The sequence below is a fragment of the Hoplias malabaricus genome, chromosome 15 (genome assembly GCF_029633855.1).
Source record: "Hoplias malabaricus isolate fHopMal1 chromosome 15, fHopMal1.hap1, whole genome shotgun sequence".
In the NCBI taxonomy this organism is placed as follows: Eukaryota; Metazoa; Chordata; class Actinopteri; order Characiformes; family Erythrinidae; genus Hoplias; species Hoplias malabaricus.
Window position 1 is genome coordinate 30,553,673 of NC_089814.1, and position 25,943 is coordinate 30,579,615.

The window sequence follows — 25,943 nt, forward strand, 5'->3', positions numbered from 1 at the left end:
ATCCTAACACCTATCCTCCTTGGTCCCGAGCCGCGTAACCGTGTATTCTTCCGCCGCGCACACCAAACACAAAGTTAACGTTACGACATTTACGACGCAAAACCACTTAAGTCGAAACAAGGCTTTATATAGTAAATGGGAGAAGTATCGTAACTACGAAACATCGTAACTCGAGACTCACGTAACCCAAGGACCTCCTGTATACTGGAAGAAATGTGGACACATGAAGACTACCAAGATGTGGAACGCAACAAAACAAAAACAACACGGGACTTTAAAAAGTCCTTAGGAACAAATGGAATGAACCACAGTCTAGTGTTGTTTGTTTAGGAGAAAAGCACACAGCGTTTTGAAACTACATTATGTGGCCTGATGAGACCAAGGTTGAACTTATTTGTCATAATTTATAGAGGTATCTATTGCAAGAAAAAAAAAATACTGTGCCTATGAAGAGTAGAACATAATTCTCACGTATTGGATCACTGCTTGGTTGCGGGTGTATGTCTGCATCAGGGACTGAAGCCCTAAAGGAAATGAAAGGATGAATGAATGCATACCATTACCAACAGATTTTGCAGCAAAGCATACTGCCGTCAGTCAGAATGCAAAACACCGTCATAACATTTGATTTTTCTCCGTATTTTTTTACTTTTGAGGATTAAGGGGTGTTTGAAAAATCATTCATTCATTCATTCATTATCTGTAAGCGCTTATCCTGTTCAGGGTCTCGGTGGGTCCAGAGCCTACATGGAATCATTGGGCTCAAGGCGGGAATACACCCTGGAGGGGGCGCCAGTCCTTCACAGGGCAACACACACACATTCACTCACACACTTACACTCCTCACAGACAGTCACCCGGAGGAAACCCATGCAGACACAGGGAGAACACACCACGCTCCTCACAGACAGTCACCTGGAGGAAACCCCCACAGACACTGGGAGAACACACCACACTCCTCACAGACAGTCACCCGGAGGAAACCCCCACAGACACAGGGAGAACACACCACACTCCTCACAGACATTCACCGGGAGGAAACCCACGCAGACACAGGGAGAACACACCACACTCCTCACAGACAGTCACCCGGAGGAAACCCACGCAGACACAGGGAGAACACACCACACTCCTCACAATCACCCAGAGGAAACCCACGCAGACACAGGGAGAACACACCACACTCCTCACAGACAGTCACCCAGAGGAAACCCATGGAGAAACAGGGAGAACACACCACACTCCTCACAGACAGTCACACGGAGGAAACCCACACAGACGCAGGGAGAACACACCACACTCCTCACAGACATTTACCGGGAGGAAACCCACGCAGACACAGGGAGAACACACCACACTCCTCACAGACAGTTACCCGGAGGAAACCCCCGTAGACACAGGGAGAACACACCACATTCCTCACAGACAGTCACCCAAAGGAAACCCCCGCAGACACAGGGAGAACACACCACACTCCTCACAGACAGTCACCCGGAGGAAACCCATGCAGACACAGGGAGAACACACAACACTCGGGAAATGAACCCACAACCTCCAGGTCCCTGGAGCTGTGTGACTGCGACACTACCTGCTGCACCACCATGCCGCCCTGTTTGAGAAATCAGTGTTTGGGAATTTTTCATTCAGTTAAATTTGTTAAAATAATTTTTGTCTCACTCCTTCCCTCACGTATAAGTAAGGGGTTTCAAACTTAGTGTATACGCAACTGTCACGCCAGTTATTTTAACTCAAGCCTTTCTCTTTTATACACAGCCTCTGTTGTAATACAGATGTCATTAGGTTTAATTATACGATAACGGATAAACCTTTTTTCAGGTTGACATGCAAGAGAACGAGACCCAGAAACAGCAGAGCATTGATGACATTCGCGATAAGAAGACCGGCCTGGAGAGGACCGTGGAGCTGAAAAAGGACATACAGGCCAAGAAGCAGCAGGAGCTCAAGAACATCAAGTCAGACTTGCAGAAGCTCGAAGGCTCCTCCACCAGACTGCAGGAGCTGGAGACCGAGCTCAATAAAGCGGTAAGCTTTTCACTCATATGGCCCTTGATTAACCCGTTCCTATGGTTTAATGCCTGTCTATACTTATAATACAAATGTTTATCTTTGAAATATGGTATAAATATGTGCTTATTATTATTTAACACATCCAGGCCAATGGTGTGTCTTGAATGTTTCATTTGCATCATTTTTGCTGACTTTAATATTGCACTTTGTGTTTACTGGTGGGTTTGGTTACGTTAAAATAATTGCCACCAATATTTTTATCACTCACTGTTGTTGTCTAGATTTCTCTGGTCTCGGTTCTGGGGCTGTGGTGTCGATGTTTGTTTATGTGTTATTTATTTTGGACGTTTAATTATTTTTTATATTCCGACTAAACTATGTAAATGTTCTTGATTATTAATTAGAGTTTGCTAAAAGGTAATTACGCTCTAACAGATTATATCAGTGGCATAAAATGGTCTTAAAACAACAGTAATATTGTTTATTGCAATTAATTTTTGCGATTAATTGACAGGCCTAGTTTTGTTTGTATTTATTCATTTTTGATATTCTCTTAGAAACTAAAGCTACATTTTATGTCGTATACATTTTGAAATAACCATAGCTGGGTATGATTTTACAAAGGGAAATCTTTAATAAAACTGAAGAGAATGCAAAGCATATGAATGTCAACAAAATACATAATCATGCAAATATATGCTATTATATATTGCTATATTAATAATGCTAATAATGCGAACATTTGACTATTTTAGACCCCGTCCACATGGATTCGTTTATTTTTTAAAAACTGTGATTTTCCTCTCCGTTTTTGAAAATGTCTTTGTCCAGACGAGTAGGAAAACGGCTGCATTATCACACCAGTCCTGTAGGTACCTCTTAAAGAGAGGCATCAAAACACCACGAAACATGAGAGAAACACAGGTGCTAATCCCAAATTACTTCATACTCCCTATGTAGTGCATTACGCAATTTATGAAATTACTCAATCTAGATCTTAATAGTGTATTATATATTTCTAACACAGCATCATTTATGTTTATTCATTTATGGGAATCTGAAATCTAGCTGCATGTACATTGTAGTTTAACGACGTATGTACTTCACTGTGTAGGGAGTGAGGAGGTATTTGAATTTCAGCCAGAGACAGGCACGATGTGTGATGTCAACATTTCCGAAAACATCACTCTTCTCTCGTCTATGCGGTGGAGAAAATCTTTTTTTTATAAACCTCTGTTTTCATTGACCTAACACGCTGTTTTTGTGTGGACAAGAGGCCAAAACACAGACAAGAAAAAACATTTTAAAAATGAACAGATCCGTGTGGATGGGGCTTTAGCCTGAAGCTATTGACAGTCAGCTCTACGTATTCTGGCCCATGATGGCTGACAGACTGAGACTTATATTGAGTCATAACTGTGTAGGAGCGAGCGCTGGATAATGCAGTACAGAGCTCTACGGTGGACAGTCTGAAGGCAGAAGTGCAGGAACTGCAAAAAGAGAAGGCAGAACTGGACCAGGCCCAGCGCCGACTGGATCAGGAGATGGAGGCTCTCAACATGCACACCACAGCACGCACAAAGATGGACATGCTAAAGAAGGATAAGGTGAGGACTGTTATACAGTGTGTATACAGCACTTTTGCTTACATTACCTTATTTTAATACCCTTTTACTTATGGATTGTAGACAGATAAAGAAGAACAAGTGAGGAAGATTAAGTCCAGACACAATGAAGACTTGGTGTCTCTGCTGGGCCACTTCCCTAGCAAGAGAGAGCTGGAGGACTGGATCCATAGCAAATCCAGAGAGATCAACTCTATCAGAGAGAAGCTGGGCAAGCTCAAGTGAGTTCAATAAGTAGTTATTTCATCTTGTTGATGGATGGTAATTGTCGTTGGCTGACCAGAGACCACTCATTGAATTCATACAATTTTCCAGTCTACCATCGGCAGAAGTAGTTTACTTTTGAGCTTCAGCGCTAGGTCCTTAGATATCGATTTTACATGCAGCGACACATCTGCAGGCTGCAAACTCAAACCACTGCTACTGTCTGCTATGTTTCAGCAAAGACCTGGCCTCCAAAGAACAAAATAAGAGTCACTTTACAGCTGAGATTCGCAGGAAAGAGCAGCAGCTGACCAGCTATGAGGAGAAGCTCTTCAATGTGTGCGGCAGTCAGGACTTCGAGTCAGACCTGAGCAAACTGCAGGACGACCTGGAGAAGTGCTCCAAGCAGAGAGGTAAGAAGGACCTCTGAATAGAATAACACAGTTAGTCATCTCCCGAATTTGGATACATTTCCAAGTTAAGTAATTTGAAAAAGTAAAAATACGCCAATATTACCCACCCATGGAGCAAATACACAGCAATATCCTCGTCTCAGTTCGTGCTTGGAGGTCTCTCAGTTGGCTAAAACACTCCGGTTGCCTAACATACTGGACTGGACTTTACTGATACCGGGACTTCGTAAACACATATTGGAGAGCTAGCAAATGGTGTGTAGACATCATCAGAATTTTACAAAAATGTTTTTTGATTGAAATCTTTAACGTCTCCTTTAAGTGTGCTTTAAATAAATGTGTCATTGTAACAATAAAAAAAATGTAAAGTTTAAAAAACATGTTTATATAAATTTGTCAGTTTAAATGAGGCTATTTAAAATGTTATCTCATCACTAGGGATAGCCCCGAATTTTCGGCTGCTTGGATATTCCTTTATTGGGTAGGAATTCGGTTTTTAATTTTGAGGTTTGGGTATTCGTTTATTTATTTATTTTATTTATTTATTTATTTTTAATAAATGTGGCTATCGATAAAGGCAACGCTCCACTCCATCTATATTCAGGCTCTACAGTGGTTTAAAAAAAACAACAAAACGCTGTGCTCCCCCAGCACTTCACCCATATTCAGCCTTGTCAACATAAAAGTCCTGAATGTAGTCTAAAGGAGGCTAACACCCTACAACATTCTACTTACAACGAAGCGTGGCGAAGCTACAGTTCATTTTGTCAGACCAGACTACCTCCACAAAGCTCTGCTTAACTTGTGTACTCTGTGCCCTTAGCCACACCGTGTATGTGCGAGTTATGGAGCGTGTTAGCGGGAGCTGCAGCACAGGCTCAGGATTTTAAAGTAGACACATATTCACAGAATTATGCGACTACTAATGGTATTCGGGACAGCCATGCTCATTTTTTATTCTCCAGATGAAAATACACTAACTTCTCCCTTTCATCTCTGTCTCCTCTTTCATCCATGCCTCTTTAAACAGCCATGCTGGCTGGTGCTACAGCTGTGTACACTCAGTTCATCAGCCAGCTGACTGAGGAGGGTGAGCCCTGCTGCCCAGTTTGCCAGCGCATATTCCCCTCTGAGGCTGAGCTGCAAGATGTCATCAATGATATGCAGTCCAAGCTGCGCCTGGTTCCAGACAAGCTGAAGAACACCGAGCAGGACCTAAAGAGGAAGGAGCGCAAGCGAGATGACATGATGGCTCTCAAACCTGTCAGGTGAGTAGCTGAAATGACCCTGTAACCTCGGAGCTTAAACGCCAGTGCTTCGTGCAGACTTGTAGCTGAGAAGAAACAGTGTGCGTTTTTTGCTCTTTTCCACAAGAGGGGCCTTTAAGACTTACATTTGCTAGACTCTGATAGGTCATTTAAAGGAGGAAAACCAGCTTATTCCAGCTAAACCTGTCTTACTTTTCTAAATACCCTGTCTACTTTCTTCACTGCTATCCACAGACCTTCTATAGTGTTTAGCCTTTTCCTCTCTGCATGTTTCAAGGGTGTAAGGGTGCACTTTGCTCATGATTTGATTCAATTCAGCATTACTTTTTATTTCTGAAGCACAGAGAATGCTAAATACTGTGTACATTACTTGTATAAAATATTGAAATGTAGTCCCCAATTATTGAATGAAAAAAAAAAAGAACAGTAGTGCTATTGTATCAGCTTTGCCATACTTTAATTTGAAATCTAAGTAAACAGTAACACTCTGGTCATTTGATGGCTGTGAGCGCCTAGTGCTGTGTTGGTGTTGGTATGGGAAGTGAGCGTGGCGCATGGAGTAGTCACGGAGCTCAAATCAGCGACTCTCAGTGTCTGAAGTCAGAGCTCCCGTGGGATAAACAAGAAAATATTCCAGGTGAATTTTTTGTCCTACACATCACACATCCCCAGAAACCTCGAATGGTCTACTTTTTAACCATGTGCTAATGGGAGTTAAGACGATTATGACCTCTGATGTTCAAACAATGCAACTGCATTCAGTGGCATAGTAAACAGAATGTGATATTCTCAGTGTCCACAACACAGATCGTTTCAATTCTGCATTGTGTCACTTGATTGCAATCCTACATATTTCATATCGTAGCCCCACAAGATGTCAAAAGGTTCATCTGAAATTCACTTGGCTATCTGTGTAGCATCCTGTGTGGTCTTTTTGTAGTATATATTATTTGTTGTGGTTTTCAGTTTTTCTGTGAACATGCAGGATATGCACTTCAAACAAGCTGTTAAGCATCAAGTCATTTCCTTATTTTAAATATATGTCAAACACAAAATAGCTATGAGCCACGTAAGCATAAAAATGGTCAAATTACATAAATCTTTAAAAAGCAAATATATACCTTCGGTTTTGTATTTTGTTGCTGGTTATGAATGTGTTTGTTAGGAAAGCAAAAGTTGACATAGCAATTACAGACTTTCTAGAACTAATAATTCATCATTGCATCACTATTAACTTGGAATTTGATATCTCCTGCATCTCATGATGAGCTTTTACCTTCAAGACAAGAAGTGATTATGCTTATGTAGCTGTATGCTCTTCAGTGGGAAATAGCGCAGTGCTAACTTGATTAGTAGACTCTTCTCGCATTAAAAGAAACAAAGAATGGCATATTGGAGCAGGAAGGGCCATCCCCAAACTCTTTCCACAAAGTTGGGAGCATGAAATTGTCCAAAATCTCTTCGTATGCTGAAGCATTAAAAGTTCCTTTCACTGGAACTAAGGGGCCAAGCCCAACTGCTGAAAAACAACCCCACACCATAATCCCGCCTCCACCACACTTTACACTTGGCACAATGCTGTCAGTCAAGTACTGTTCACCTGGCAACCACCAAACCCACTTGTACATTGGATTGCCAGACGGATAAGCGTGATTCGTCACCCCAGAGAGCACATCTCCACTGCTCTTGTGTCTAGTGACGTCCTTTTCATTGCCCTTGGTGATGTAAGGCTTGGATGCAGCTGCTCATCCAGCGAAACCCATTCCACAAAGCTCTCTACACACTGTTCATGAGCTAATCTGAAGGCCTTGGGAAGTTTGGATGTCTAGCGAGTGACTCTGCAGAAAGTTAGTGACCTCTTTGCACTATGCCCCTCAGCATCCGCTGACCCTGCTCTATCATTTTCTGTGGTTTACCACTTTGTGGCTGAGTTGCTGTCGTTCCCAATCACTTTCACTTTGTTGTAATATCACTGACAGTTGACTGTCGACTTATTGCACACGTGGCACGCTGGAATTCACTGAGCTCTTAAGAGTGACCCATTCTTTCACAAATGTTAGTATGCATGCCTAGGCGCTTGGGTTTTATAAACCTGTGTCTATGGAAGTGGCCAAGGACATCTGTATTCAATTATCATGCATTTAAGTATATATTTAGGCAATATTTTATTAAATATTTCAAAAGTCTGGCATGGACTTTATTGTTACCGTAGCACAATTTTTAGCCTATGTGTGTTCCAAATAAGCCCATATCAATATCAATATTTATTGTTTCCAAATAAATCACAAATCAACATTTTATTCTGTAACTTAAAACAAAAATCAAAACATTAATCTCTTATTTACATAAGGAAAATGTACCAAATTATTGGCTGAAAATAGTTCCAGAGACAGCAAGCACTTAATTGGGGCTAACTCATCATTGGCAAATTTGATTGGTGTTGATTAAATAAAATTATATGAATGTAGCAAATTGCTGGATTGTTTAAAATAATGAGTAGCTTGAAATGATTATCTCTTTTTTTATTTAGTTGGACTTTAAATCTGAAAATGGGCTTAAATCGCACATAGGCATGAATAGTACAATTGCCCTTAATATCGGGGTGAAATGATTTGCACATAATTGCTTTGTGTTTTTATGTACATTTTGCACAGCTTCAGCACAGCTCCAACTTTTTTGGAAATGGTGTTTGGAGCTCTCTGCAAATTGCGCACCCAAAACAATAAAAAGAGTATAAATCCTTTGTAAAGTGCTTTCATCTTCAGTATAAATGTTACAATTGTATTCAGCTATGAACTGAAACTGTGATTGTAATATGTGTAACATTATCTACACTGTTACTACATAAAAAAAAAGATTTGATGACCTACAAATGTGTGTTTAAATAACCCAATTACATTTGACAATATCGACACATCCAAGACCACAAAAATGGTCACCATCAGATACAGAGCACTGCAACATTTCAGGTTTGAGAGTCAGTAGAACGTCAAGCTCTACTCTTGCTTTAAAACTGTGAGACTTTCTGTCTCTCCAGCGTGTGATGATGCATCAGAGTTATTGGTTGTAAAGGTTGTGTAAATGTCAAGGGGCCATTACCGAGAAAAGGAAATCAACAAAAAAAAAAAGCTTCTGATGTTCCTGATGTTCTCAGAAAAATGGATGGGACACCACAGAGTCAAGACCTCAACTTTCATTATCCAGTGTGACCAAGAGAAGTATAAATTCAGAAAATGCAACCTACTTTTACATCACTATTCCTAGAGATTAAAACATCTGATATCAACAGTAGAACAGAAGTCGTAGTAATGCTTAAGTTTATGTACACACACTAAAAAACAACAACAACTCCCTTAGAAATGTAATGCACTTTTGACTGGAAATCATATAATTGAAGTGTGGTCTCTCACAAACCACTGATCAGTGGGTTGGAGACTTTTGCGTATTAATGTTGAATTCTTAAATACGTAATACATAATATACATAAAATAATAATACCTACATGCACAAAAAACTGTGTCTTTGTGTGTTGCTGTGTGGCTGTTTACACAGGCAGTCTTTAGCGGAGCTGCAGGAGAAGGAGCTGCCGGAGATGAGGAATAAGCTCCAGAGTGTGAACCGTGAGATAGAGAAATTGAAGGGCGACATAGAGGCGCAAGAGACCCTTCTGTCCATGTTGATGTCTGAGGAGGACACTGCCAAGGCCTGCTTGCAGGACATTTCCCTCATGGACCGCTACCAGGTCTGACTAGCATCCTGCGGTTCTAACTCATTGCAACATGGTTCAGTACTTCATACATTGTGTATAATATGGCAAACATATATTGACACCTAATGGCGCATTCCCACTGCATAGTCCCTACTCAGATCAGCTTTTTTTTGCTTATCCACTGGACAAATCTAGTAACTGGTCCCTGAAAGCCGGTGCTCTGTTTGTTCCAGCTTGCCCCAAGCTGAGTAGGTACTAAACATGAGGCGGAAACTTTGCAGAGCGCTGATTGGCCAGAGAGACTTGTCAATCACTAGGAATTGCTGACCTCCACTAGCCATCTGTAAAGACTCCAAGTTAGAGCAGTCGTCACATTTGGTTTGTAAAATTACGCTGTGGTCATTTGAAGAGGTTGAAACTCTTTTTGGAATGGTGGGCGACGCAGGAATATAGCCAGAACCGAACGTGAAACAACAAAACAACTCTGATCATCTGTAAGAACTGTGGCATGGAGCTGGGTTCAGTCCAAAAAAAAAAAAACAACAACATGCGAATACACAATGAGTTAATTGCGCTTAGCGTTACTGCTGCTGTTGCTGTGGTTTTCAGAGTCCACTGCTGCTGGTTTTGCAATGTCACTGGCTCCTTTTTGCAGGGGAACTGAGGTAGTGGAAAGAGGGAAAAGCTTGTTGAGACGTGACAAAAGACCACAAAAAGCCTTTGGTGCTATTAGGGAGGCAAGTTGAAATGGACATTGCGGCATACTTTCTTTCCTTAAGATGATGAATATCTGAGGGATACAGGATGACTTCCGAGAGTAATATGGATGGGGCTTGATTTAGCCATCGAGATTTGTTTGGATGATGAAAACCCAGCGTATGAAGTGTTTGACTCGTCCAATTTTACTCATTCTATTTTATTTTGCTTTAGGGAATGCTTGTATGTGAATTAATTTATGTTTATTGTAAATCTTTTATCAGTCTAACCTGAAATGCAACAAACAAAAACAAGTATCTCAACTAGGCTTGGGCGATTATGTAAATAAAGGCAATTAAAGGTCAAAAGTCACAAACCAATGGTTCCCAATAATTAATTTAATATTCTTTATCAATGCAAGACTATTCTCTCAACCTACTCAAAATGTAAAAGGTCAAGCCAGCTGGCACATAGCCATGGGATTTTTAAGAACGGGGTCCTGATTGTTGACAACCAAACACGCATTTCCTGCCCATGTTTTTGACCATGCCATGAGTCAACTTCAGATTAGTTCACCGTACTGACCGCAAGCTAGCTCAGTCTTCTTGATGATTGGTTGCAATGGCAGTTGAGGCAAGAAAACATGATATGATGTTATCGGTTAACATATATTTTCCACGCTTGCAGACTTGTGAATGTCATCATATGTCATGGAACATTTTAAAGTCAGAAAACTTTAGTAGATTGAGTAGTTGACAAGATTACGAAGATGCAACAACTTTGTTATTGTAATTTCAAATTTTATTTCGTTTGTTTAAATGTTGATGGTTTCCATAATAAAAGATCATTGCGCATAATGAATTATGAAATATTGTCTTCTCACATCACCCACTCTTATATGCTTCTTGTTTGCATTCTTCCAGTTATAAAGGAATAAATGTAATTAAATGGCTACTAAAAATTATAATAAAAGATTTTATTAATATTTTATTATATTGCAGCTGGACCTGAAGGACATAGAGAGGAAGATTGCTCAGCATGCAGCCAAACTTCAGGGTGTGGATCTGAACAGGACCATGCAGCATGTCAGCCAGGAAAAACAGGAGACCCAGCATCGTCTGGACATGAGTAGGAACAATGAATCTTTACTTTTCAGACAAGAGTGTACAGTAAATTAAACTGGTCACCTGGTCATGGGACTAATTAATTGCTCACCTACACAGAAATGGAATACTCTGTAAACATTCCTGATGTCTGCATTTGAATACTGAAATCTGTATTCAAGTAACAGAATCTTTTATTAAACAAATACCCCCAGTGTAGAACGTTGATGAGCAGCATGTATAGGCTTTAGGGAAAAAGCATGAAAAAAGGTCTTACTATTCAGTATTTTGAGATGATGTAGAGTGGAGTTTGTGATCTACAATAAAACCTCCAACATTGGTACCTGACCTCATTAATACTGATGGCTGAATGCCATCCAGCATTCACAGGCATATTCCAATGGAATAAAAGAACAGCAAAGAGGGGAAACTGCCTATAAATAGCACAATATACTGTGTATATAGTGTGTAGGTTTCCGGCACAAAGCTGACTAAATTAACTGTGGCATCGCCTCGCTTCATTGTAAGTGCTGTTTTAGCATGTTAGGCTATTTTATATGACTGAGTTATATAAGCCTTTATCGATAATCATTTATCCAAAAATATCTGAATCTCAAAATTAGAAACCAAAAACATAACCAATGACCAAATATCTGAATACCCGAATATTTGGGGCCAACTATTGTTCAGAAAATCAGTTCTCAGCTCCCTCTGTAAAAATTAAAGCCGCACTTTAATTTTTAATTTAAGGATGCTGATCCTTAAATTTAAGCTTTAATTTGTTTTAAAATGTCTTAAAATCCATCTCCCTAAGGTCTAAAAAATGCCATGAAATGCAATGCAAGAATTCCTCCCCCACCACCACCCCACCTTTTTGGAGGACTGCTTTATTTTTATTGTAGGCTATGTCTAGCCTCTTTAATGGGTGCTCAAACACTCTATGACTCTCTGTCTCTGTCTCTCTCTCTCTCTCTCTCTCTCTCTCTCTCTCACTCTCTGTCTCTTCACTCGAAACTGAGGGCACACACGCAAATGCTAGTTACAGTTTGAGTGTGTGTGTGTGGTGTGGTGGCTCCAGTAAGTACCACAGATGAGGATTTTTTTTTTTATCATTCAGCACCAACTCATTACAGTTATTTGCATCGGTCCTCATTTACTGCACTTGACCACAGAGCACTCTATATGTTGTTATAGAGATATAATGAGATATATTATGCACAGATCTTGTGTCTGTGAAAAATGGCAGGTTCAGGTGAGACTGTAAGGTCAAAATGACTTGAATTCATTGCCCTGGAAAATCTTTTCCTAAAAGTGTCGTATTTACCTTATTAACAGATAAAATGAACAGACTATGTACATCTGTGTGTATGATGTATCAAATTACCTATGTCTCTAATTGTTTTTATACATGTAAAGAGGCACTGAGTATCCTGAAAAGCGCTATATAAATAAAATGTTACTATTTTTTCAAATAATAACAAAGAGTGATTCTGATTCTGATTTTTAAAAGCCATGCTGGAGGAGCAGATATCGAGAAACCTCAGGCCATGAAGTGTATATTATATTTACTTTCCCACTACTGAATACTAAGAAACAGCATTAATACATTTTCTAATTTTGATTAAATAAAAGTAGAGCTCGCTCCTGTATTTCTACTTGGATTTACCTTTTCCAATTTTTTTGTATTTTAAACAACAAACAATAGTTAATTCTTATTTGTTTCTCTGTTAACAGCCTGCAGTAAGATGGAGCTTAAGCGCAAACTCATCCAAGACCAGCAGGAGCAGATCCAGACCTTGAAAAGCAGTGTAAATGAGATCCTGGCCGAGAAGCTCCAGATCTCCAGTAACATGCAGAAGCAGCAGCAGCTGCAAGAGCAGTGTGTGGAGTTAACCACTGAGATTCAAGCCCTCCACAGAGAAATAAAGGTAATGTTTTGCAAAGAGCACAACCTTTCACATAAACTTTTTCAATTGTGGTATTTTTCCTTCTTACTGTTTAACCTTTAATTGACATTATAATCAATTATACAAAGATCCAATAAGGTCACAGAAATTCTTGTCTTTGGCTTTAATTTTCACATGATATATGTGTTACAGGAAGCAAAAGAGCAAGTGTCTCCGCTGGCGGCCACTTTGGAGAAGCTCCAGCATGAAAAGCAGGAATTAATTGAGAAAAGAAGGCAGAAACAATTGGAAGGCCAAGAGAAGGTGAGTCACTTTACTGTATTTTGACACCTGGTTCCTTGAAGGCTAAAAAAGGAAAGAGCCAGCCTACGTCAACCGTGAATGAGAAATTCATTTTTACTTGAATTATTTTACCTTAAATTATTTATTTAAAAATAATCTGATTTTAAGAAATATATGTTGCAGCCCAAGTAGGCACAAAAGTAATTCAACAACCAATTGATTTGTTGATGTTTTTGAATCCCATTGCAGATTAACAGTATCAAGGACAGGATTAAAAGCTTGGCCAATCTTGAAAGAGAAATTGCCAGGTATGTCGAAGAAGGCAAAGATGAGTATAAAGAGGTATGGAGAAAGTAATTCTTTCATATGCAATCTTCTGTGGTTTCATATATCTGTATTGTACATTTACTTTGATTTATTCATCTTGTCAATCCTTTTTCTTTCAGCAAAAAGAAACGGAACTCCAAGAGACAAATTCTAAGCTGCTTGAAGCTGAGAAAAAACAGGAGAAGATCAACAAAGACATTGCAAATATCCAAAAAGATATAGACACACAGAAGGTGCCAGACTAAGCTTTTACCTAAATATCAGTTAACGTTTTCCAAGTAAAGGTGACTGTCTAAATCATTTTGTCTGATGATGAGAATGATAACCCACCCCGTCATAATAGGTCCAAGAGCGTTGCCTTCAGGACAACTTGACACTAAGAAAACGTGTGGAGGAACTGAAGGAGGTGTCCAAGAAAAGGGAGGTTCTACTCAAAGAGATGGGCAACATGAACGTCATGGAATTACGCAAGTAAGTGGCGGGGGTGTCAAACCAAATCCACTTAGGGTTGGTGTGGGTGCAGGTTTTCTTTCCAACCCAGCAGAAACAACACATCATTTCACCTGTTTTTAATCAATAGACCTTAGATAGTAGTGTGGGGCTTCTGTACCCACACTGGCCCTCAGGCATCAGATATGTAGCAAAAATCATGAGCGCATAAAACCACTTCATGTAAGGGAAAATCACTGCTTGCCAGGAAAAAGAAACATCTCTTAGGAGGAATAAACTACCTTCCATGAGGAGACGTACTATCCAAGCGTTTAAAATAGGGGTCACGAACAGGCAGACCGTAGTCCGGGTCCAGACCCAGACGCTGTCCTTTTCCGGACCTGAAACTAGAAACTGTTGAGAGCTGTTTAATTTTGAACAGTGTTTGTTTTAAATGGTGTGACTCTCCTAGTCATTACTGTTCAGGTTTAGCGGTCCAGGAAACTACCAGACTAATCACATACATTTATGCATATTACAAGTGAGTGCATTATGGTGAGTGCCTTGACTCGAATGAGTGACTAACACACAGGGCAGGGCTCCAGACAACGCTGTCCCAGGGCCAGAAAAATAGCCCAATGGGACATGATTAATGCTCTTCTGGGACACTTTCAGGATCACACTGTTGTGTGACGAAAAAACAGAAACTTTATTAAGGAGAGAAGGACTACCAGTAGAAATATTCTCATAACACTTAACATAGATTCTATTTATGGATATATTTCCATCCTTCAGCATAAAGAGCCAATCAGCTTGCTGTAAATGGATAAAGTCCTGCCCTGCATCAATAAGAGCCAATGAGAATGCTGGTTATGGAAAAGCAGTAAAGTCTACAAACTGCAAATAGAAGGCATTAGTCATTAGGCACTTTATTTACATGTGTATTTTTTTGCTGTTTTTAAAATCATTGTTTCATTTGTAAATTTTACTTGAAACGAGAAAAGGATATTTTATTTAAAGTATTTTTTTATAAATATTTATAAATCTTGTTGAAATATGTTGACATGTAATTGAAAGTAATTTGGTTTGACATTCAGTTAACTACATAAAATGTTGCTATAACTACAAGGCTACTATTCAGGATGTGGCACTGATCATAATGCAAATAATAATATAAAGTTTTGCTTGAGAAAATGTTTTCTAACTTTATTTAATTATAAACTTAATGAGTTATCCCTGGTTTAAAACCATTGAACACATTAAAAATGACAGTTTTTATTGTATTTTTATTTATTACACAAAACAGCCAAAATCACACACAGCACATCTGTAGTCAGTCTCCTAATATGGCAAGAAATGAGGGGGGTGGGGGGTTGAAACTGAGCATCTTGTAAAATGAATTATAATAGACTTGAGGTCTTTTTAAATTGAAGAAATATGGCAACAGACACATATAGTTTTTAATTCTTTCTTTTTTATTTTGTAAACATGTAAAATTGCATTTCAGCAAATGTCTGTCCATTCTCAGACTTTTCAGCCTCTGTTAAAAATACTTGACTTCCCATTATGTTTTATTGGACAGAGAGCGCCGGGAGTTGGAGCGGAAAGTGGAAGATTTGAAAAAGAACCGCAGTGTTGCTTTAGGTCGACAGAAGGGCTTCGAGGAGGAGATCCTGCGGTTCCGCAAGGAACTTCGTGAAGACCAGTTCTGCCAGGCAGAGGAAAAATTCAGGGACAAGATGATAGTCATGAGAACCACTGAGCTGGCCAACAAAGATTTGGACATCTACTACAAGGCATTGGACCAGTAAGTGTGTGCTGAAAAGCCACTGTTTAAAGATGTATTTTTAATTAATAGTTCTTGCTTACCTCTTGTTCCTTTGGAGACCTCGAACAAAATAGTCTAATGTCCTGGTTACAAATTCATTACTGTCAGCCCAGTAATAGGTTTATACTACTGTTGATAAATGTTACATTGCATCACTTCCTGTGTAGGTTTCATGAAGAGTTTAGATAGTTGTAGTCCCGTTCATCCAGTCCAGCGTAGTGTCATCTTTATGTACTCACAGTGGTTGAAGGCATTGAGTCCATTGTGAGGTTGGTTTGATCATTTTGGACTTTGGCATAAAATGTTCATTTCGTTCATTAGGACTGGGGGCATCATTTTCTGATAATCTACTTTTTTGTGAGGAAAGTGAGGACGGATGAGTGACTCATTACTTTTTCTGTGTTATCAGCTTTGGTTTTTGAGGTTGAAATGCAGAGAAAATATTCCGCTTGTAGAAAATGTCCAAAAAAAAAATCCATTTTGAAGATGCTCAAACATCATTAGCAAAGTTAGAATGCACTGAGGAAATGTCGACTGCATTCAGCACATCTCCAAATCTTCCTATCCATGTCTAGACATGATGATGCTTGTGAGATAATGTAAATATTCACAAATGATTATCATCATTTTATTCTGATAAAAAATTATCAAAATGAATACTTAATGATAGTCATGAAGTACCATTTCTGTATCATCATGACTGATCATTTAAAGCCAAATAAGGTTAATGTACACATCACTTGAGCATAGATGTATCTTCCATAACACCAACTTTACAGGGGTACCTTTTGTGAGAGTTTTGAGAGCATGTTCTTTGTCAACATTATCAACTACTGCACTTAAAAAGCTATAGCACATTTCCTGCCTTGACAGCACAGCGGAAGTTTCAGCTCGGTTCATTTTTGGGTTAGATTACCATCATCCAGTTACGTCATTTGCCCTGCTGGTGATTTTCGGATAAAAAGCATGTTCTCTAGGGTCAGGTGTTATTACAGCTCCCAGAAAGTCATTTTATCTTGACTTTTCAGCCACAGTTTTGGATATGCAAGATATTCTACTTGATCAAGATGTTACAGTCCTATGTATCTATCATAAAATTTTGATGATTTTGTTAACATGCTAGCCATTTGCAAGCAGAAAATGTTTAAAACTTCAGCAGCACTGCTGTGTCTAATCCAATCTCTTACCAACGCAACACACACTAACACCACCACCACCACTACAGGGTGGGCCATTTATATGGATACATCTTAATAAAATGGGAATGGTTGGTGATATTAACTTTTAACTGTTTGTGGTACATTAGTATATGAGAGGGGGGAAACTTTTCTAGATGGGTGGTGACCATGGTGGCCATTATGAAGTCGAACATTTTGGGTCTAACTTTTGTTTTTTCAATGGGAAGAGGGTCATGTGACACATCAAACTTATTGGGAATTTCACAAGAAATACAATGGTGTGCTTGGTTTCAGGTGCTGCACATCTTGATGGTATGGTGTGGTATATGGGGTACAAAGATAGTGGGGCCATTCTTCATCAATGGAAACCTCAAGGCCACTGGATATGCGAAATTGCTTCCAGTATCCAAAGTTTCAGGTGCTACACATCTCGTATCTTCACAGCATAGACAATTGCCTTCAGATGACCCCAAAGATAAAAGTCTATGGGTGTCACATTGGGAGACCTTGGGGACCATTTAACTGGCCCACGATGACCAATCCACTTTCCAGGAAACTGTTCATCTAGGAATGCTCAGACCTGACACCCATAATGTGTTGGTGCACCATCTTGCTGGAAAAACTCAGGGAACATGCCAGCTTCAGTGCATAAAGAGGAAAACATCATGATGTAGCAATTTCGCATATCCAGTGGCCCTGAGGTTTCCATTGATGAAGAATGGCCCCACTATTTTGTACCCCATATACCACAACATACCATTAAGATGTGCAGCACCTAAAACTACAGATACTGGAAGCCTATGCTAGCATTTCTCCTGCGGTGTTGCTATCAGTGTGTGAGAGTGGGAGAAGAGGGTTGCATTGACAATCCAACACAATGGGCAGCACTTTGAACACATTTTATAAGTGGTCAGAAACTTGTAAATAACTCATGAAAAAATAGTATGTTAAAACCAAGCACACCATTGTTTTTCTTGTGAAATTCCCAATAAGTTTGATGTCACATGACCCTCTTCCCATTGGAAAAAAAAAAAGTTGGATCCAAAATGGCCACCATGGTCACCACCCATCTTGAAAAGTTTTCCCCCTCCCATACACTGATGTGCCACAAAAAGGAAGTTAATATCACCAACCATTCCCATTTTATTAAGGTGTATCCATATAAATGGCCCACCCTGTACATCAGAGTCATTGCAGCATTGTGAAAGTATGCAGAGCAATGAGTGGACTAGAGTGTGTAATTGTAGAACAACAAAAGGTGGCAGTAATAGAATGGACAACTTGTTTAGAAACAAGGAGGTAATTTTAATGATATGGCTGATGGATATACAGGTGCACTTCAGTAAATTTAGAATACCATAAAAAAGTTAATTTATTGCGGTAATTGAATTCAAAAAGTGAAACTGATGTATAGATTCATTACAAACGAGGTGATCTATTTCAAATGTTTATTTTTTTTATGTGGATTGTGGCTTACAGCCAATGAAAACTTAAAAGTCACCTGCAAAGGTTTCTTAAGCCTTTCAAATGGTCTCTTAGTCTGGTTCAGTAGGCTACACAATCATGGGGAAGACTGCGGACTTGACAGATGTCCAGAAGGCAGTCACTGACACCTTCCTGCTGTATCCAAGCATATTAATGGAAAGTTGAGTAGAAAGAAAAAGTGTGGTAGAAAAAGGTGCACAAGCAACAGTAATAACCGCAGCAATGGAAAGATTGTCAAGAAAGGGCCGTTCAAAAATTTGTACAAGGAGTGGACTGCTGCTGGAGTCAGTGCTTCAAGAGCCACCACACACAGACATATCCAGAACATGGGCTACAGCTGTCGCATTCTTTGTGTTAAGCCACTCATGACCCAGAGACAATGCCAGAAGCGTCTTACATGGGCCAAGGAAAAAAAGGACTGGGCTGTTGCTCAGTGTCCAAAGTCTTTTTTTCAGATGGAAATAAATTTTGCATTTCATTTGGAAATCAAGGTCCCAGAGTCTGGAGGAAGACTGGAGACCCTGCTGAAAAAAACAGCATTACCAGCTCAGGCTATTCATGCTGGTTTAGCTGATTAACCAGCTTAAATATTAACCAGCATAGGGTATGTTTTCATTTAAATTTGATGGTTTAGTTGGACTAAAAGCATGATCAACCTGACAAAACTAGACAACCAATATGACCAAGCTGGACCATGCTGGTCGACCCCCTTGACCTGGATGGCTGAGCAGCATGACCAGGAACATGACCAGCACCACCAAGCATGACCAAAATCAAATGAAACATACATTATGTTGGTCAAGAGCTGGTTAACCAGCTACCAGCTAAAGGAGACACACGATCCAAGCTGATTGAGGTTTGGTGTGAAGTTGGTTTGGGGAGTCATGTCATCTGCTGGTGTTGGTCTACTGTGTGATATCAGGTTCAAAATCAGCGCAGCAGTCTACCAGGAAATTTTAGAGCACTTCATGCTTCCCTCTGCTGACAAGCTTTATGAAGATGCAGATTTCATTTTCCAGCAGGACCTGGCACCTCTCCACACTGCCAAAGTACCAATACCTGGTTTTATAAGCTCAGTATCACTGTGCTTGATTGGCCAGCAAATTCGCCTCACCTAAACCCCAAAGAGAATCTATAGGATATTGTGAAGAGGAAGTCGACAGACACCAGACCCAACAATGCAGACGAGCTAAGGGCCGCTATCAAAGCAACCTGGGCTTCCATAACACCTCAGCAGTGCCACAGGCCACACAGCATTGATGCAGTAACTCATGCAAAAGGAGCCCTGACCATGTATTGAGTGCATGTACTGTACATACTCTTCAATAGGCCAATATATATGTATTAAAAATCATTTTTAATTGGTCTTATATAATATTGACATTTTCTGAGATAATGACATTTGGGTTTTCATTGGCTGTAAGCCATAATCAACATTAAAAGAAATAAATGATAGAAATAGATCACTCTGTTTGTAATGAATCTATATAATATGACTTTCACTTATATAAAAAAATAAACACTTTCTATTCACTTCCACAGCATACAAAATCAAGGGGATATTCATGCATACAGCTACCCTTGAGGAAGTCTGAAAGATGCTTTTGAGTCTGCAGGATTTTATTCGCTTGGTTGCCTAGTCATCTTTTTTTTATTTCTTATCAGCTCAGCCTAGTAGGTTCTCATGATGATAGCATCACTGCGCTCTCTGCACATCTAACTGATTGGAGTGATCATGTTCTGATTTTCATTTTATGCAGTCTAGATTTGTGCCAGTATGAAATGGAAGATATTGGCAGAATGTACATTATTTAAATAAAACATTAACAAAATTTAAAACAAAAATGTGCATATATTTAGCATTTGTCTTGTACTTCATATACAGCAGATTCCTCTGTTTGACCAACAGTAAACAAAAATGTAGGCATTACTTTTTTTAGTGAACAACACTTGCACAGAAATATTTTACTTGAAATTCTCTGTGTTTTTATAGAACAATCATGAAGTTTCATAGTCTGAAGATGGAAGAGATCAACAAAATCATTCGAGACCTGTGGAGAAGCACATATCGTGGACAAGGTCTTTACACACAATATATTAGGTTTATGTACCCTTCTGTGTATCAGTGGCTTAACTGAGCAAGTTAATTTGCATTTCGCTGTTATAATGCATGGATTAGCACATTTATTAATATAGATTTAATTATTATTTTTTTAACCCTATTTGACAGTATGAAAAATTATTTTTATTGTATTCCTCACTGTTTCCATGTCCTCTCAGACATCGAGTACGTGGAGATCCGATCTGATGTGGACGAGAATGCCACTGCTGGCATGAAGAGAAGGACCTACAACTACAGAGTGGTGATGATCAAAGGGGACACAGCTTTGGACATGCGGGGACGTTGCAGTGCTGGGCAAAAGGTATGGTTTTAAGTAGCAGGCATCTTTTTCCACCCCATTTACACTTTATGTATTTGCTTGAGGTTTGCCATTAGAATCTGTCTAAAATCTGTGATTGGCATGTTTATGAGAAGTACAGCCTTGTTTATAGAATCTGTTTTGTGACAGATTACGTCCGTACATTTGGGATTGGGATATTCATAATATATTCTGTGTCCTGTGGAAATAGACCCTGGGACATTTCTCTCAAAACACAAATAAAAGGTTTTTACTTTATTTCTTTGTGAGCTAATCACCATGATCAATCCACTGTTTGAGCAGTACTTTTATTGCTGAAACTCATTATGCATTTGAAACTAATCACAATCAGGTCACACAATCTTGCCACAGTTTGACACAGTACCTAATATTAGCACAGGGTTAACACCTCCTGTTTTTTTAATTTATTTATAGGTAATATAACTTATTCTCTTTCCTGTTTTCCATCTTTAAAGTGTACTGTCAGAATTTGGCCAGATCACAGGGATGGATTGTTTATAAATCTCACATTATATGTCTATAAATATAACTTTTACTCTTTTATGCCTAATACTATATATGAAATTATATTATGACGGTGGATTGACTAAATAAAAAATTACCAATGAATTGCACAATTTTCTTCAATTATTCATTATTAACCACATAGTCCCTTCTTAAAGGGAAGGCCTACGATTGTGGATAATCACAGTTCTCTCTAGTTGTTTATATTCAGAAGTTAAATGTCTTTTAAGGTGGAATGGTGTGTTTGAGAAATCCGGCTTTTGTTTGTACATGGATGAAGTTAAAAATGTCTGTTTTTATTTGTTTGAATTACCCCAGAAACGTATTGTTTTAGTTTTGTAGCACTTTCAGTAATGCAGTTAGCCGTCTCCCGAGTTTGGACACATTTGCACCTTCAGTGACAGAAATAGAAAAAATAAGTCTATATTACCCACTATGGAGCAGTAACGAGCAATATCCTCATTTTGGTTCATGCTTTTCAACGTTTGGAGTTCTCTCCGTAGTCTAAAGATACTCCAGATGCCTTAATGCTAGAGCACCGCTTGGTAGGCACTAACTACGGAATAACAAGAATACCCCACAAGGCCTGCCATTTTGGAGGTACTCTGAGCTAGTCTTCTAACGGTCACATTTTTGCCGTTTCTCAGATTTGTTCAGGTCCTTACGCATACTCATTATTTATTCCTGCTTCTAAAACACCAACTTCAAGAACTGTCTTGTTAACTTTTCACTGATGACACTGTAAAGAGGTGTAATTAAGAACAATGTTATTAAGTTATTATTATTATAATGTTATTATCATCTGTCAGGATATAAAATAAATTCTTGATTTACTATTTCTGTCATGTGTCAAAAATGGACAAAAGAAATCCCTGATTTCAGAAGGAACATTCACTTCTTGTTCTTCAGTTGTCATCCACTTCTAGTCATCAGTATGGCATCTGTAAGAAAAAACATTTAGTTTAAAATGACAAATACAAAAAAAAAAATTCTGTCAAGCAATAAATATTTAACTAAGAGCACTTTCTGCAGGTGCTGGCTTCCCTCATCATCCGGTTGGCACTGGCTGAGACATTCTGTCTGAACTGTGGGATTTTGGCCCTGGATGAACCCACCACAAATCTGGACAGAGAAAACATTGAATCCCTGGCCCACGCCTTGGTTGAGTGAGTCTGAATCAACCATTTTATTTTATTTTCTGTTTTTGTTTACTGTCATAAGCCGTTTTCATATATGAACTCCAGTGTTGCTTTTTCACACATGTAGAATACAGCCAAAGATTTTCTGTGTCAGTCTCACAGCTGGAAATGTTTCTGATAGTTCAAGGCCCGACATGCATTCACTGAATTCTCCAGAACATTGCCAGCTCTATTCACACATGGGCTCATTTGGACGTTACCCAGGTTTTGTAGTAGGGGGCTGGCAGGATAAAGTCTGGGTAATGTTCAGTACAAATGATAAAAATTCTGGGTCCATGCATGTGTGAAAAGAGCTATAGAGGATATATTGAGGATATAAGCTGTTATACAATGAGAGTTATTTAACAAGTGAAAAAGTTTATATGGTTACTTAGACAAATGTGTGTTTCGACATCACTTTGAGTAAGATGTAGAAACCAACTCCAGGAGTATAGGTGATGACAAAAGTTAGCCTTTTAATTACACTAATGTGATTACTTTAAATCAGGAAAGGACTATGTAGCAAAAAAAAAACAATATCAGTGTTATAACAATAATATTTAAAACTATGAATTAAATTATATTTATTCAACATTTCACAAACCACACTGTACTAGATCGATATAAAAAATTATGTCCACTCTCAGCTTGAGTTTATTGGAGCACTTTGGTGTTTGTAAAAATGACCAGTAAAGGGCGGATCAAAGGTGAATGCTTGTGGGATAAGGGCTGTTTTATCAACTAATGGAGAAGAGAGAAAGTAAAACGTAACATGTACCCCTAGCACAACTGACGTCACACTCTGGGTGAGTATGAAGGCCCTTGTATTGACAGTATACACCATGGGTTTAGAGCTCACGTGTTCTTTTAATGCTGAAATATGCAGTGTCATTGTTGTATCAGAAAACATAGTTTATGCCAGTACTGCTATATTATCCACCCCTAGATCAACACTATAAATAGTACTGCATCAGTTGCTGCATGTCGCAGGTTTGACCGTACCGTGTTTTATTTCTGTTCATTTCTCTACAAATGGTGAACCATCTACTGTTTACATGTGCTGCTGTGGCAGGATCATCAAGAGTCGTTCTCGGCAGCGCAACTTCCAGCTACTCGTCATCACCCACGATGAGGACTTTGTGGAGCTCCTGGGTCGCTCCAACTATGTGGAACACTTCTACAGGATCAAGAAGAACCAGGACCAGTGCTCTGAGATCTTGAAGTGCAATATAACCAGTTTAAATACCTACCTTCGCTGAGCAGGCTTCCTTGGAAGCATTGCCTTGTTATGGAAGGCAGTAAAGACTGTACAGAAGAGAGAATGGACATAGCGCTGAGGATGTAGGCACCTGGAGAAGAGAATTCCAAGACTGCTGAATTACCAGTCTTTGTTACCAATTAGCAGTAATTGAATAAGTTCAAAAATAATACGTAAACAAACAGATCTGTACGTTATCGACATAAATGTACTACATTTCGTGTTTGAATGGAATGCTTGAAGCAGGTGAGTTTTTCATTTGCCACCAAACCAGTTAGTCAGCCTTAAGTCTGGAAGCATCCATATTCAAACCATCGCTCGTCAAATATGAAAGTGGACTTTGCCCTGGCTATTTGTTTTTGGCTGTTTTTGTGGACGTGTTAGTTTGTCATGTCTCACCATTTACTTGACATCCAGTTTCACCGCCGAACTACCAAACTTGCCATTTGCTCTCTTGATGTGTGGCAACATTTCATACAGATCTACTACATCTATCAACCATAACATTACGGACACCTTCTTGTTTCAAGACTCACTGTCCATTCTCTCAGCTCCACTGTCTGTCCACAGGAGCACTTTGTAGTTCTACAGTTATAGACTATAGTCCCTCTGTTGTTCTGTATGCATTGCTTGCCTTCTTTCTTCCTGTTCTTCAATGGTCAGGACCGCCACAGAGCAGGTAAGATTTGGGTGGTGGATTATTCTCAACGCAGCAGTGAAACTAACATGGTGGTGGTGTGTTATTGTGTGTTGTACAAGTGGATCAGACACAGCAGTGCTGCAGGAGTTTTTAACTGAGAGCAGTCCTCTAGCCAACAGCGTTCTGTGTCCACTGATGAAGCACTTGAGGATGACCAACACAATTGTGCAGCAACAACTGAGCTACTGTCTCTGACTTTACATCTACATGGTGGACCAACAAGGTAGGTGAGTCTAGCACTGTTGTTTCTGATCCATTGGCACCAGTTGGCACGTTAATAACACCAACAACACGTCAGCGTCACTGCAGCGCTCAGAATGATCCACCAGCCAAATCATACCTGCTCTGCGGGGGTCCTGCCCACTGAAGAACGGTGAAAGTTGGAGATCAGTTATACAGAGCAACCAGTGGACTATAGTATATAATTATAAAACTGCAGAGTTCTACAGTAAGGTCAGGGGAATGGAGAGAATGGGCAGTGACCAATGGAAAATGGTTCTTCTGTAATCAAGGGTAATAATAAATGGGGTTTCTTCTTTTACTGCAATGAAACCCTCTATGGCTTAAGAACCAGTAAGAGAGAACCTGATGGCATTTAACCAATGAGGTACTGATGTTGGATTGATTCTGGATCAGAATCACATCAATGGGCCTCTTCTGCCCATTGCCCTGTAAACGGTTCACCAGCTGTCCCATCTTAAACCACTTTTTTGTAGGCCCTACCATACCAGGAACAGCTGACAAGGTCTGCTGTTTTTGGAGGTGTCCTGGTACACATCCAAAATATGTTAAATGGAGGTCCATTATACTACATATCACAGTGCTGTGGCTCCATAGCCCTTTAACCATTAGCATTTAGCATGGTGATATTAAGTTCATGTGCAGTTTCTCCAGAGCATTTGATTGGTCTGAGATTTTTATGGAGATTATTACAGGCTGTGTGCAGAACTAAACTGATCATTGCATCAGCAATGAGTGCACATTAAGGTAGCCAAAATTACAGAGTATAGAGATGGTTTCCCAGACAGAAATTAAGCCTATTTCTGGAGTACAAATCATTTTGTATTGTGATTTTTCCATTGAAAGGAGGATGTAGTCCAAGACTAACTTAATCCCTGTCTGGGAAACCACCCCATAGTCCAAATTACAGGACAAATTGAACACAAGCAAATACCATTTACAAATACATTCACATTCTACTCAATTTTCCTCCCTTTCCACTATTCAAACCATTAGCCATTACTGAAATGTAAAGCAAGTTAATCTGGACTCCTGTACCCTAGTTCTTTTTTGCCTTCTTCCAAAGTTCCTGGGTTGTAATCCTTCTATGCGATTTATTTAAAATAAATAAATAAGTCTACCTTTGTCTTAATTACTTCT

At 39.3% G+C, this 25,943-nt stretch overlaps 1 protein-coding gene across 2 annotated transcripts in view; it reads left to right on the plus strand.

The window, feature by feature from the left end:
- Positions 1–25,889, plus strand: part of rad50 (RAD50 homolog, double strand break repair protein) — a 35,685-nt gene extending 9,796 nt beyond the window's left edge. For both annotated transcript variants that reach the window (XM_066645809.1, XM_066645811.1), the window contains exons 10-26: positions 1,837–2,043; positions 3,453–3,635; positions 3,717–3,874; positions 4,095–4,270; positions 5,301–5,538; positions 9,091–9,280; positions 10,945–11,071; positions 12,781–12,974; positions 13,146–13,256; positions 13,485–13,577; positions 13,682–13,795; positions 13,906–14,033; positions 15,574–15,798; positions 20,476–20,561; positions 20,763–20,905; positions 22,460–22,593; positions 23,678–25,889. In XM_066645809.1, coding sequence (XP_066501906.1) covers positions 1,837–2,043; positions 3,453–3,635; positions 3,717–3,874; positions 4,095–4,270; positions 5,301–5,538; positions 9,091–9,280; positions 10,945–11,071; positions 12,781–12,974; positions 13,146–13,256; positions 13,485–13,577; positions 13,682–13,795; positions 13,906–14,033; positions 15,574–15,798; positions 20,476–20,561; positions 20,763–20,905; positions 22,460–22,593; positions 23,678–23,864 — 2,694 coding nt within the window. In that variant the 3' untranslated portion in view covers positions 23,865–25,889. The remainder of the gene's footprint in view (positions 1–1,836; positions 2,044–3,452; positions 3,636–3,716; positions 3,875–4,094; positions 4,271–5,300; positions 5,539–9,090; positions 9,281–10,944; positions 11,072–12,780; positions 12,975–13,145; positions 13,257–13,484; positions 13,578–13,681; positions 13,796–13,905; positions 14,034–15,573; positions 15,799–20,475; positions 20,562–20,762; positions 20,906–22,459; positions 22,594–23,677) is intronic.
- Positions 25,890–25,943: the final 54 nt, after the last annotated feature.